We start from the raw sequence: 15,558 nt of genomic DNA, 5'->3' as shown, positions 1-15,558 counted from the left end.
TGGAGTATTTCAGTCCAAATTTGGCTTAAACCTCTGTGGCTGACGGCTAACCTCCCGTCCAGGGGACAAGGAGGCTGGGACTCCCCTGTGGACAGAGGAGTGACCAAGGGGCAGCTGCAGAGGTGGAGATGGAGTAGTGGGAGGCAAAAAGATGATATGAGGGAGAGAAGGGGATCACGTACAGTGTTTATAGTGTTTTAGGAGAGGGAATTATGTCAGCAGTGATTGTTAATTCCTGACAGCTGTGTCTGATTGAACTTGGCTGTTAACAATCCTTCCAAACTTTCATTAAAAACTGATTTCAAATGTTATGGCAGGACCTGTTTTGGTGAGCTATCCATGCAAGACAACCCTCAAATATCATCAACATGAAGCAGTTCTATAAATGTGAATGGGCCATAATTAAGAAAAGACAATGTGAGGTTTGCAATATTTTCATAAGTCCAAAAACTTGCAGGATTGTTAAATTAAGGTTTTACATTCAACTGTAATATTGCACATGATCCCAGAATCATGAATAGCTAGACTAGAGGTTAATATCTATGGCTCTGTGCACAAGTATCTGAGTTCTGGGAAATGGAATCTGACTGCCTGGCCATGAATTTGTTCCTTTAATATTACAAATCTTTTTCACTAGGTTTGCTCTTTTTGCTTAAAGACATTCGGTTGAGATTCAGACAGTGTTTCTCTCACACACGCATTCTTCCTGCAGGAAGGGGTCTGTGACTCTAGTCCTTCAGAGTTGCAGTGTCTTCTGATTTGCATTCCAGACAACCTCAGAATGACATTTGAGTCAGTCAGTGGCTTAATTTGAAGCAGTTTACATTATTCCAGATCTTTGACCATTTTAGGCTACCTACAGAATCAGCAGGACTGTAGCTATCCTTGACCAGACTGCTGTTCTACAGCTAAGGAAGTACTTTTTTTTGCAGTCTCCAACCAGTGATGTCTAGACTATAGGACCTGTTCTTCAAACTAGCATATTTCTGGCTTGAGCTTCTTGGTAGCAATGATAAACCCAACAGTGGTGTGATTCTTACGGTAGTGGAAATATATTATCTTAAATATTTGTATGACAAGTAGGTCTAATCTGAAGAAATTAAAGTTTTGGTTTTTATTTAATTTAATCTGAAGAAATTAAATGACAAACTGAGTACTAAAAATTTGTCATGATTGTTTTAAAATTCCCATGAATAATTAAATGCTTGGGGGACAAATAGGAGACCAGACTAATTTCATTGCATGGCTTTTATCACAAAAATGAAAAATTCTACTGCATATCACAGCACATTATCAAATTTGCAAATTTGTCTAAGCAAGTTATATACAGTATGACACACAGCTTCAGATGCCCAAAGATTAATGCAGTTCTCAACTCTCCTATATGCAGAGCATAAGAAAATGCAGAGTGAGTGATTGCTTTTTTACCTCTTATTCCTAATATTGCAATAATATAATAATATAATCCATAATTCTTTGGGTTATTTCTATGTGAAATTTAAGAAGACATCTTATGATGCATAAAATAATATTGATTTCTTATGTAATTCCATATAAAGTTCCCTTATATGACTGTTGAATACTGTTGTACATAAGGAAATTTGAATAACATATCTGTCTTCCTCAAAATCATTTATTAAACTTATGTGGTAAACATTCTCCTTCAAATACGCTTTCAGTCAAGCCTAAACAGATTCTACTCCCTTGGATACAAATATGAAGAAAGTTAAGCAAATGATAAAGTAATTTGGGACTTATTTTCTTTGCAGCTCTCTAAATTTGACATTTTTTATTTTAGCTGACAGTAAAAAGACATCACAAGAGTTCCCAGTTTCTGTTTATGAAGGGCTAGTCTCTAGGATTCAATCTAAATAAAGCTCATATCCTCTTGGTTCAGTACCGATGGCTTTGGGAAGAATTGTTTGACCTTGAGCTTACACGTCTACACAAACAAGGCTGGTTTGTGTTGATGTGTATGTTGTGCACAGTTGGAAACAAACGGTGCAAAACCATAGTATCACAGCTGACAAACACATAAAAGAGCCGTGTTGTTTGTTTCCCACCATCTTTGAAAGCCAACTAAACAACTGCTTTCTCATACTTGACTGGAGCATGGTATGCTCCATTGGAGATCAACCCGTAGTTTGTATTCACTTTGCATGTATCACACAACAACCAGTGTGTTATTATACAACACTGTGGTAAGGCCAATGCATACTTTTCATTTGTTTTTGGTGTTAAAACCGTTCATTTTGGATTTTGTCATACAAGTCCTCCCGGGATATAGAAACCATAAAACCGAAATTGTACTGTTTACTTGTAACCCTTCAATATTCCGGCCTGTACACAATCACAGAGGATGACAAATGCCTCCTGGCATTTATTCCATTTTGTTTTGTGGCAATGTCTTTGCTGCTAACATACATTTAAAGTTATTTTCTACTTACAGACTATTTTATGGTGCTGTGGAATTTGGGAAAATAGGGGTTTTGCTTCTGACAAACTACTGCCACACTTTTGCTTTGGCGGAATGTGGGTGAAATTATCCCTGCAGACACCACATTCTTTTATCTGGGAAGAAGTAAAATATATTTATATGTGTGGCCATTGTTTTTAATCTCCTCTTGAAGTTGTATTGGTGTGTCGACTCTAAATTGCAAACACTTACCAAATTTTATAAGCAGTGCAGACACCATTGGTGATGACATCACCTGATTCTGTGTCCCATCTCTAATTTCGGGACTTATCAAATACTGTAGGTGTGTTCATTTTTTAAAAGAAATTCTGTATTGCAATATCTGAAATCCTGATTGTTTGATAAACAATTGAAGAAGGAGGACCAAGTAGAAGGAGGGAGGTCACTATGTCACTTTGACTCTGATAAAGACTGTAAGTTGAGTAAGAATTGTGAAAATGTTTTGAATAAAATTTACACTACACATTTTAAACATTAGGGACATTTTATAGTGCCTGTTGTGCTGGAAACAACACACTTTTTATAATAGAAGAAATAAGGTGCAACAGTAAATTCACACAATGTTCAGATACATATGCAAAGTACAGGCTCATCTCAAACAACAGGAAATTTGAGTTTGCAAAGATGTTTTAACACAGCATTTAAAAATACACATTCAGATTCAGATGTGTTGCTCAAGGCTGGATATTCTATAGCCTTGTTGCATGACTGCAACATCCTACACCCACTGTTTTATTGGTCAGGAACAAATTCAAAATCAAACCTAAACTTTACAAGCAGAAATGAAAAGTCGCTAAAAATTGAAATTTGAGCATTTTAGTTTTGGATATATTAAGTTATATTGCTCAGGCAAAACAAAACCTTAGTGATATTCTTCACATGACTTTCAAATGCTAAAACTAGGGTCGATGATGACATCAAGATTTTCCAATTAAGACTGATCTAATTTTCAGCCCAAAGACAACAGCATTAATGCCCTCAGTTTTATATACTGTAAATGGAGGAAACCTAGCAATTACGGCAACTGTCTTACGATTAAGATGTGTCAAAGACAAGAAACAACCACTCAATGTCAGCATTGAAGCAGATCTGACAAAAATCGATATTAAACAAAACAGGACCCATAATGGAATCTTGTGGTACACCTGAAGATAACTAGAAAGTATCAGAAACTCTTTGTAACACTGTTTCAGCCTTGGGCTAAACTAATAAGAGCATTTCTAGCAACGTTACCTTTATTTTCTAATCATTAAAGTAAAATTATTATTAACAGTTTCAAAGGAAACCTTAAGGTCTAAGAGATCAGAGATGGACAAGTCCAGAATATAAGCAATTATAACCTATAAGTAAATCATTAACCACCCTGATGAGAGCTATTTGAGACTAAAGTAATTATGTAAATCCTGTTTGGACATTCAAAGAGCTTTTTTTTTATTAAATTCCCTTCCATTTGGAATTCCATAATTTCCAATAAAGTGAGAATAGAAATAAATCTGTAGTAAGACGTTCACAATAGAGGTTTTATTTCTTCAACAAAGTTGTAATTGCTGCTAATTTGCATACCACGGTAACAGTTCCAGGGCACATACATTAATTTATAATAGTTGTGACAAATGGGCGGAGAACAATCAGTGTGTTCTTAATTATTGCAGAAAAAAAGATACAAGCAAATTACAACTCACAAAACTTGGAAATCTTCAGGAGAGGTGTGGCATTCAGCCAGCACAAGTGTTTTTTCACAAACTGGAAAGAGAAGCCAGTTAGAGCTGAAGGATATTAGTTCATCTAGGAATCACAACAAAGAAAGATGCAAATATTGTTCTCTCCACCAGTTGCTCTGAACGTGCTTTTCCAAATATTTAGTGTAGTTAGTAGTTAGTGTGACATTTACTGTAATACCTACCTATACAGTATATCACCACAAACAATCTTAGTATTTGTATTTCTTTTTCATACTTGTATCTTGAATAAAACAGAACACATTTCCATCATAGTGCTATTTATTTGTGAATCAGGTGCACCTTAAGGTATGTGTGTTATAGGATTGCTAAGGCAAAAGTTACATACTATTACTGTATGTAGGAAAGGCTTATGTTAAAATACTTTAATTTGCCAAATTATATATTTATGGCACCATGGAGGGCAAGGTCAATGAAGGATGCCACCTCAGTTAAAAAAACGTATGTTTTATGTTTGGAGGTTTGGAGACAAGAATTAGTGAGCAAAAGCTAGAGAACTACTTTCATCAGAAAGCTGGACAATGATGTAAGAGACTGGTCAGAGGTAAGATATGAAACAAGGAGAGCAACAGCAGTTTTTGTTCTGCTTTGGATGGTAGATCTCTGAGCAGAGCTGAATTTTTGTGATCAAAACTGGCTGGCTAAAGAACAATAAAGCTAAACAATAATGTAGTTGGAAAATGGAGAGATGGATTCATCCTTGCTTGGAATAACTTGCTGAATAGTGCACCCATTGAGAATATGTTGGTATTCCTTAAAGATCTCTCTTAGACTTCAAGAAGACAGATTTCTTTGCTTTAACATTAGAGTGTCAGTAGATCTAGTTCTTGCTGGGTTAGTGTGGAGTGTAAAGACAAAGGCACAGAAACACTATTAACAAAATGTATTCTTGCAGACGTTTTTATATTGGTCAAAGAGGGTTCTTGCATGAACCAGCTGTGTATAATTTTTTTTTAAGGTTTCCACTGGATTAACAGTTCATTTAAACATGGTTTTTATAGTCATTGGCAAATTCTTTTTCCTGTTGTAAGTTAACGATTATAGGAATTTCAGGGTTACTGGACGGGAGTAGAGATTTTGATCAAAGCAATAAAAATAATTCCACATACACCGTCATTTTATCCCTACAGCTTGTTCTGTGGAATTGAGACTAGCACCTTTTGATATAAAAAAAATTGTGCTACATTTTTATCTATAAAACTGCTCCAATATGTCTAAACAATTACATTTTTTGTCCTTTCTCACTATCTGTTGCTTTCAACAGCATGATGCCTGAATATCTCATTTATATTTAACTTTCTGAATCAACTGTGCTTAGTGCTTGGTGCAGTCTTCTTTCCCTTTGTCCAACAGGTATTGTACGCAATCACGTTTCCTAGGAAGAACAGTTTTTCCTGTTGTTGCAGTATTTGCATGTTTCAGCTGGATGTAGATCCATTCTTCTGGAGTTTCTGTCTTCCTGGGATTAAAGAAGGAATGTGTAGATGTGTGTGTGTGTGTGTGTGTGTGTGTGTGTGTGTGTGTGTGTGTGGGGGGGGGGTATTTATCCAGGAGTGTTCTTTTTAATGTCTTGGAAAGTATGTGGTCAATAAGGAAAGGCTTGTTCATGGTGAGGATCTAGACAGAATTTTAAACCGGTGAATGAAATATATCACTGAGAACTGACACTGTCCACTTTCTCTTATTTTTCTCTCAGTAGTTTCTCTACTGAGCTTTGTCCTTAAAGGTGGCAACCAGACAAACAGTACAGAACTATGTATACATATAACTATGTATTTCCAGCTAATGGCCATTAGAGGGCCAAATCTCTGTATGCTAGGGGAATTCAATCCTGGTGCTGGTGTGCCCCCAGTTTTTCAAGGTTCCTAGATCTACTGACATTCTAATATTAAAGCAAAGAAATCTGTCTTCTTGAAGTCTAAGAGAGATCTTTAAGGAACATCCAACATATTCTCAATGGGTGCAGTGTTCAGCAACAGCACCTGGAAGAAGTTGTTCAATGGGTCCGGTGAAACCAGTAACCAGCTAGTTTAGCTCTTTAAGAGCTGAGTTGAAATGCAACTCTGCCAACTCACCGGCCCTAAAAGAACAGACTTTGACATCCCGGTGAATGTGTTCCACTTTTGGATCTTGATTCTTAATTCTGCCAGCGTAGAGAGAGATGTACAAAAGCTGTTTGTATAACTCTTTTGAGCTGCATATACTTTTATAATTTTGTACGCAGTACTTATTCCATAAAAAACACTTTTTTTTATCATTGCTGTGTATCACAGTAGCAGCTTGTGTGAAATTTCAAACTATTGTGTTAAGCATGAATTTGTATGGTGTTGATCTCTTACTCTACTGAGTGCATAACGTAAGTCATGTTAACTTTGTGAATTTGGAAGATACTCTGTAAAATGTCATGCCCTGCTAAATGTCACAAATGGCTTTTAGGATTTCCATAATTCATTCATAGGTTTTCTTGCGTGGCTTAAATAAAATATGCAAAGAGAATTTGTAATACCCTCTCAATACAGAATTCAAAATACCAGCTTCTATTTTTCTTACAATACTTAAATAAAGAGCTGCTACATCCAGAGTTGACTCTATAAGAAAACTCTTGGGATGGCAAGTTTTCTGTAGGAAAACCTTGAAGTAATTTTGGACACTACTGTATCTCTGCATCAACCAGATTTTTCATCTTTTACTGAAAAAAAAGCACTAAATAAGCGTAGAATCACTGATGCCTTAATATTAAATTTGAAGCTCCAGCTCACTTGCAGGCAAAAGATCAGAATTTTTAGACTGTCCAATCATCTGTGGTAGTTGTTTGTCTGGAAGATCCCAGACAGTAGTTACAACAGCTTAGATCCCAAGAAAAAAGTCACAAGGCCCAGAACCAGCAGGCTACCCTGGCGTTTTTCTCCTTATTGATTCTCATTCAAGTCAACAGGACATAATCCATGATCAAAGTGAGTTCCCAACCCAGCATGTAATTCCACAGCCCAGTTCCCTGCCAGACACTCACATTTCCCTTCAGCATATTTTTACTCTTTGGGTAAACGTTCACAGATGAGGACGAGGTCTTCTACACGTGCCACCATCTGGGACAAAACCACTCCTAGCCTGGACTCTGAAGCATCTGTTCGCAAAACAAGAAAGCAGGCAGAGAAATCCAGCAATATGAAAGCTGTGACTGAACATAATACTGTATATAAGGAAGTCTTCAGGTCCATAAAGGATTTTCCTGAGCACAATATGTTTGCCATAGGCAATATAAGTCTTTTGCCAAATGCTTTAAAAATTCAAGCTCATCCTGTCAATTGCATTACAAAGTACTGATGCTTTCCCATTAAACTCACAATAAAACTCACCTGCTTCTTAAGAACTTAATAACCTGATACCCTCTCGCGTGGACTCTGGGAATCTCAGAAACATTCACTTAAAGAACTGACAGAACTAATTACCTCTATGGATTCAGCCTTTATCCCAGTGGGCTGGACCAATAAGACATCCTATTCCAGTTTTGGACTTCACTGGGCCCTGAATGCATTTCGGCACTTGATGGAAAACATATTACAGTACACTGTTAGTAATGCACCTGTCTACCTGTACCACCTTATCATTATTTTTAAAATGAATTAGGATTCCCAACTCATAGACAGCATGAAAGAAGTAGGTCTGACCAGCAATCCCAACCAAGAGTGAGGTGGAATTTGTTATGTCACGCCCCCAGTGAGCTCACCTCCCTTAATCAACTCCTTCACATTGCAGTGCAGTTTCCAATTAACTAATCAGACACACCTTCTTCCACCTGCCTACTTAAATCAACCTGACACACCACCCCTTGCTCAGAATTGGGTTTTACCTAGCAAGAGCTGTATTGTTTCCCGTTTCCCGTTTCCCGTTTCCCGTTTCCCGTTTCCCGTTTCCCGTTTCCCGTTTCCCGTTTCCCGTTTCCCGTTTCCCGTTTCCCGTTTCCCGTTTCCCACTTCATCTTCAGGATCTCGACTTGGTTATTGTAGGTTTACTAGTTTTAGACCCTGGCCTGACCTCCTGACCCACGTTTTTGGATTAACTCCTACTGGTACTTTTGAGTTCTGATGATTCTGCTTAGGGTCCTTCTTCCGGATCGTAACAGAATTCACACAAATTGTGAACACCATAGGCTGACTAGGCCTCCCTAGGCCTAGTCAGCCAACAAATAAATAATTAGGCTGCTGTCAAAAAGAGGCCAGACTCCACATTAAGAGAGAAAGGAGGGGATCCTTAACTTGGACAAACACGCTACACCAGAGTGAGGAACAAATTCTTTATTTTCCGTTGCTGCAGCCTTTGGATCAAGTCGGGTAACTACATGCTTCGTTTTGCCCCTCCTCCCTACATGAAAAACATTTGAACACTCTCTTCTCTGCCTAGTCTTTTACACCACAAAGGGAGTTCTTGTGTCTGAGGCTCTGAGGTTTCAGCTCTTATTCACAAAAGGGAACCATAGTATGGCTGGCTTCAGCCTCCTTCTCTCACCACGTGGTGGGGATCATCTTCAGCCAGTTCTCTCGCCAGCTCATTGGTTTTGAGGCACCTCTTGACCTTCTTGACAAAATGCCAGACAGTTACAGAGGAACCCGAGGGGCGGACTCTGGAGGTAGCGGATTAGGAAAAGACGCTCCACCAGTTTAGTAGTGCTCGGCTCTAGTCAGTGACGAGTGAGATGAATTCAATAATCAAGTATCTGTAAAGGGGGCTGGTACTGTACATCCAGGAAGCATCTACAGTGTGAAAACCCAGAGATTCATTGTGATGCCTACTCTGGCTAAAATCTTCCTTATTTCATGGGCCTAGAAGGGGCTGCTCAGGCTGATGCTCGGTCACAGAAGGGTTTTTGATCTTGGCCCCCCAAAAATGGTGGCACAGTGTTAGCCCAGTGTTTTGGGAGTCACCCATGTCATTGCGCTCATCCTTTCAAAGCCCAGCTGGTAGCCTTGGTAGTCATTGTCAGCACGTGTCATTGGTATTTGAATTTCCATGGCTGCCTCTGCCACACGGCCTGCTCAAGACACCCCAGTGACGAACTACTGGGCAGGAAGTTGCCTCTGTAGCAGTCTCCGCTGAAACTGGTTCGTCCTGTACAGCTTAAACATTGGCTCGTGTTGCCTGTTGGGCTTTGTTGGTTTCCTGCTGGGGCTACAACCGCTTGTATCAGTGCATTTAGTACATCTTTAATTTTTTGTGTGTGGACAGTAATGCTTCAATTATCCACCATATATGGAAGATCCCAGAGTTTTGGTTACTGTGATTCACCATGCAGCTGATAATTAAAGGTCTGGATAGTGAATCTGACTGTATTACGAAATGGATCTTCCATAGACATTCCAACGAACTACATGAACTAAAATCTAGCTCTCTTGTGAGCCCTATTTTCACATGTACAAAGTACTGTAACTACTGTATATGGTGCAATAACTAAGTTGTTTCTTAATTCAAAACATGAACCTAGAGTATTCACCTTCCTTTACAGCCCAACATCTATTTAATAGATTGCTCTTTGGATAACAGACAAATACAAACACACTTATATAGAAAGATTCTCATATGGACAGCTCAATAGCTTGATCAATTAACAATCATACAATTACAACATCTGAAAGGTACAATTTCAGTCATTGGGACTGTCTCCATGGTGACTTCTGTTTGCTGTCCTTCATTGCTACATCTTTTGGATGTCCATCTGTCACACTACTACACATTTCTTCTGTTGTAGCTCCTCACAGTTCATGAGATTCAGGAAATACAGGAGAATGAAGTTCTCATGTACCGCAGGAGAACACACACAATAACAATAATCCATCATAATCCTCTTGTATTGATTGGCCTGCCCGAAACAAGTTTGAGCAGTGCTGGAGGACAAATGCTCTGTGCATCTTTCTGCACCCAAGAATACACAAATCACAGAGCAATCCATTCTTTAATATGTGTAGAACTGCATCCAGCCTACAGCATGGAAAACAATGTATGTTATTACAACTTTAAGGGCAAACTGCTGAGCATAAAGTCAGGTATAGTAAAATAAACAGAGGAACTTTGTCTTTGGCTGTTAGACAACAATAGAAGTTTACATTAAGCCCCAAAAAAATAATGAGGCTCTTGTCATTTTCAGTCCTAATTACAATTTTATTTGTTCTTTCAGCTTCTGTTTCAGCTTGTACCATGAAGCATATATATTAGCAATCACAGGCTGTCTGACTCCAGCAGCAGCAATGACCTCAGGTGTCTTCTTTCTAAAGCTCAGGGTTTTGCTAAAACCATAGTACATGTGGTGTTTAGCATGAGAATACAAGGGAAATGGAATCTCTCAGCCTTTAAAATTCTACTTGAAGTGGATTTAATTTAATGAGGTTGTTGCTGGTGCCGAAGGATATGTAATCTGTGTCATATTTTTTTTTTACGTTATTGTCAGCTGTTTTGTGGCATATATTGAGTCACACAACTAACATATTAGAATGTAAATCTGTCTTAAAGACACCCAGTGTCTGTGGACAGTCCATAAATTGCGATGATGCTTGGAGCAGAGATATTTTATTCTTTAATTAGTCACTCCAATAATTAAATAAAATACCACTCAACGCCCATTAAAAAGAACACAATAAATTAATTTATTCATTAGAATTATAAACCAATTTAATATAGTGTCTACTTAAACCGATCAGCAGTGTCTCATTCATCAGCAGTAGGATGCTTATTTAATGCTGGTGTCATATTTTCACGGAACATTTGCAGTTCAAACAGTAGATCAATTAATTAGATTTGGCACTACAAAATACTAGGCTACCAATTAAAAACCTACATGTATTTATCCTAATTATTAGAATTTATTTCTTCTTGGAGCCCATTAGCAAAACTGAAATAGTGCAACAATAAAGTTAAGCCTGGAATCTCCACAAAGAGTGGAGCATTTGAAGGTCAGTTTTTTGTTTCATCGTGGGTTCAGTGAGTAATGTGTACTGCTGCTGATAATCCTTAATTCTTAAAGTTATTTTTCTTAATGGTAATTAAAAAAATCATTCTGCAGCTGATCTGATTCAGCAACCATTCCACTAATGATTATAAAACAGGAAGAACTTTGCCTTGTTTCTATTCTTTCTTGAAGAAAATACAGCAATGCTCATATAGTTACATACTTACCTATAAAATCTGATTTTTTTGTTGCTTGTGGTTAAGAATTTCCCAAAAGCCCTTCTAATTTTCCTGTGGAGAGTGTCACCATACAACAGCATCCATTAGCACAACACCACGAGTGACAGGTTTAATAGGCTTCTGTTCTCACAGAAACATCTGCCGTGAATTTACATTTACACAGATTTGGGGCATTCTACTGTATGTATAAAAAAACGTGGTCATTTGCACGTTTTTAAACACGGTCACCAAAGAAACCACATCGTGACCTCACAAGGTTAATGAGAAGAAAACTGCTGGAATTAATTTGCTTCCTGTGATCTACAGCAACCTCTACTGAGGTGGTGCTTTAAAATGAAACCATTTAATCCCAAAAATAATATCCTGGAGGGAAGAGCTTAATTAAAACATCAAGATTTCTTGCATTGGTTGAGGAAACTAATATTTTCTCAAATATCCTAAAGATTATGGGAAGGATTACAAATGGGAAAAGGCCTATCTTGCCCATCCAGTTGTAGGTGCATTTTGGTGACAATAATAAGAACCGTAGGAATTAACAATAATTCCAAGGCCGCTTCTTTGTTATGGAATGCTCTTCCTCAGACTCTACAAGAGACAAATTCTATGACTCTCTTCAAATTCAAACTCAAAACTCACCTTTCTCCCAGGGCCTGTGTCTGATTGCCCTAGATTCTGTCTGTATGAACCTGTATGTTCATGTTCAATATTTAAAAAGAACATAGTACAGGTTGAGAATCCCTTATCTGAAATTCCTGGGACCGAAAGTGTTGCTGATTTCGGAATATTTTTATATTTGCATCTATAAAATGGGACATTTTGGGGATGGGACCCAAGTCTAATCACGATATCCATTTACATTTCATAACATAGCTTATGCATATACCCTGAATGTGGTTTTATATAAATTTGTAATAATTTTTTAATTATTAAATATATTACCATGAGAAAGGTAAGATATCAGTCTCCACCTACGATGTCATGTTTTGATTAAAATGTTACAGTACACGTACACCATTTGTATTTTATTTTTTACTATACAGGTATTAAGTTTTATGTAAGGCATAAAAACAAAGCATTGAATATGATTACAGGTAAATAAAATGAAAACTGAAAAAAGTCAGCATTTTATTTTTTAAGTAATGTACAAGTACAGGTAATGACACTAGTCAAGTTACACTCATACATGGAGGTGAAATTCAGATCTCACATAAAAATAATGTTTTGTACTTACTGTACAAAAAAAACAAAACAAAACATGATGATCACTGCTTACAAACTTGAAGATAAATGCAGCCCCAGACATTACAACTACATCAGGTCCGAGAAACTTGAGGGAGGGTGTACATTGTCGATGACATCACTGTGAGCTGGCAAGTTATTTGTGGAATTTTCCATTTGTGGCGTGTCATGTCAGCATTCAAAAAACTTTCGGATTTTGGAGGTTTTCAGATTTTGGAATTTCGGATAAAGGATTTTCAACCTGTATCAGTCCATTGTAGCCTCACGTTTGCTGCTGCAGCACACTGCACTCTGCAAAAATGTTAGTCCAGAAAGCATCGGGTCATGTTAAAATTTAGGTTAGGCTAATGGTATGAACAGTGATCTTGTCAGATATCAGAGACTCAGCTAAACTGGATAGGAACTGTTGCTGAATGGCAGAGCTACAACAAAGTTCGTGGCACTCTCTAAAATGTGTGCTGTGGGACAGACAATTCAATCCATTGCACCAAGATGGTAATGAAGGGTATTGTGTTATTGGAGGGGTTGTCAGTAGAAGACAACTTAAACTCCTGTCCACAGTGCTGTCTGTGGCAACATTCCCAAACAAAGGAATTTCTCATGACTTCACTTAGTATTCAAGTCCTCAACAGGGCATGTCCAGTCTATACTTTCCAGGATAATGGAAGACGTTTAAGGACCTGTCCTTCCAGGCAGAAATACCCAGTGGAGGGTTGATAGAGATTATGAGTTAAAATTATACCTATCAACAGTGAGTCATGTGAAATAAAAGTTAGAATATGAATGAAAACATGTTAAGCGATCTGTCTGGTGGAAGATATGGAAGTCAGTCAGCAAATAGAGGAGATCTGACAGCAGTACAGTTGATCACAACATACACTATATCTAGGCCTTCAGCTTTGTATTGCTTTTGTTGTAAAAAAAGCCAATAACTATTTTTTTCTGTCCTAAGCAGTGTTTATTTTCATGGTTTACAGTTACAAAATTAGTTGTATTGATTTGTTGTTTTGCAACAAATCCTATATTGAGTTTGTTTGGACAAAAAGCTGCCTGGACAGAACGTGAAATAGAATGTGTACACATTAGAATATACAGCATACTAGAGCATGTATAGTATAATTTGTTTTAGCAAAATAAAACACAAGGTTCTAGCTTTGGAGGCTGGCTGCTAACCTGATATTTTTTTAAAGAATCCAATGGAAAAGGATGGAGACAGTGGAATGATTGTATTGCTTCCCTGCACTCTGGCGATAATTCTGTTTAAACAGGGCTGAGCTTAAATGTCACCGCTGCTCAGCGGAGAAAAGGGGTGCTGACAGCCTGTATAAACATTTAATTTTTTTCTGTAATCGCATGTTAACTTAAAAAGAGTTTCCAACAAATTCTTTGAGCGCTCGGTAATACTTGGTCTGGGTTTAGGTTGTTTCCCCACATAACTATGGTGTTAGTGAGTCTCATGTCACAAGGAGGGGAGAGAATAGGAGAGATGAAGGCCTGGCCCAGATGGAGAGAGTAAATAACCACCTATCATTTTTAGGCAGCATGAAAAAATATCATGCTCGTCTTATTTGTTCACTCTTCAGTTTTACATTATTGTCTCAGAAACCTTGTCAGGTGAAAGCAGTTGACTGATGGGTGTTTATTTTTTCCCTGTACCCTTATCTCTCCGGTGCTTAACAAAACGTTGTGTCTCTACAGGTGTCGTACGGCAGGTGAAGCCCATTATCGGTCCATTGCACATTGTCTTGAAACTGGGAATGAACTATGTTGTGAGAGGAGTCATCTCTCATCGCAATGTTGTGAACGTCCACATCTACGTCTCAGAATTCTGGTTTTAAATAAGACGTTCCCCCTCTCCCCCCTCCATCATCGCCAACACTTCTCCCTCCCTCTCCACTGAAAGCACAGATGTCCTGGAGCGAGTGTTTGGAAAGCCAAGAATTGCTCATCGTGTGTGTTTGGACAGGGAAGACCCTGAAGAAATGAGATGAAGCCTCTTAGCATCCACACTATTTAACTACGATTCCCAGTCCAGAGCTCATGTTATTTAAGGATTCTCCTCCAGAGCAATTTATTTAGCTACTGAAGTGTCAATAGACCACTTTATGCTGCTTTATGATATACTCTAAAACAGCTTCATGACATTATATGACATGCTATATGCTTTCATTTCCATTCAGTGCATGTTAAAAATGTACGGCCTTGGAGCTGATCATGTAAATAGCTTTCGAAACTGAAAATGTCCTCTTGATTTGTTCTCGGTGATGCAAGTACAGTACGCTACCGCGTCTCAATGACAAATGTGATAAGCCTCGAAAGTAAAACCCAAGACTTCTGATGTAATAAAGAGAACCTTTGAATGTGCTCGACATTATTAGTCTTAGCCTCTTGGTGTTTGTAACTTGTTGAACATAACGTATCACAATTACGCCTGATGCCGTTGTCATTAAATAAATGGTTTGACATTTTATTGTTAACAGTGTGGTATTTTATAGCAACTTATAGTGTTGGGCAAGGGAAAGTAAACCACATCATAAATTCACAGTGTTGTGTTGGCATTTCTTGGTTTAGTGCCAAGCATGGTACACACAAATTTAGCATATTAATTCTGTATGCTGTATTCAGTTAAGTTCATACACACATATGTGTTATATATACTGTATGTATATCATATGGATATACACACTATATATAGTAGCAGAGATTTGGTTTCAGTGGCCAGTAAGAAGGCGAAGCTTCAAGCAAACTAGAACTTTATTACAAGATGCCAGGAATAACAAACCACGATACAGGGATTAGTGTCCCTGCTAATGGCCCACGCACACAGCCCATTTCAATGGCCTGCAGACCTCTCTTTTATAGGCTCCACATTTGCATTCATGCAAAAGAAGTGTTGAAAAGCAAAACCAATCGCAGCTGTTTCCTGGA

The 15,558-nt window shown here is 38.0% G+C and overlaps 1 protein-coding gene across 1 annotated transcript in view; it reads left to right on the top strand.

The window, feature by feature from the left end:
• Positions 1-15,098, top strand: part of fbln1 (fibulin 1) — a 62,744-nt gene extending 47,646 nt beyond the window's left edge. The window contains exon 17 of the mRNA XM_015353299.2: positions 14,329-15,098. Coding sequence (XP_015208785.2) covers positions 14,329-14,468 — 140 coding nt within the window. The 3' untranslated portion in view covers positions 14,469-15,098. The remainder of the gene's footprint in view (positions 1-14,328) is intronic.
• Positions 15,099-15,558: the final 460 nt, after the last annotated feature.

Source organism: Lepisosteus oculatus, chromosome 7, assembly GCF_040954835.1.
Source record: "Lepisosteus oculatus isolate fLepOcu1 chromosome 7, fLepOcu1.hap2, whole genome shotgun sequence".
Lineage (NCBI taxonomy): Eukaryota > Metazoa > Chordata > Actinopteri > Semionotiformes > Lepisosteidae > Lepisosteus > Lepisosteus oculatus.
Note: the sequence above shows the minus strand (reverse complement) of the source record. Positions and strands in the feature narration are given on the sequence as shown.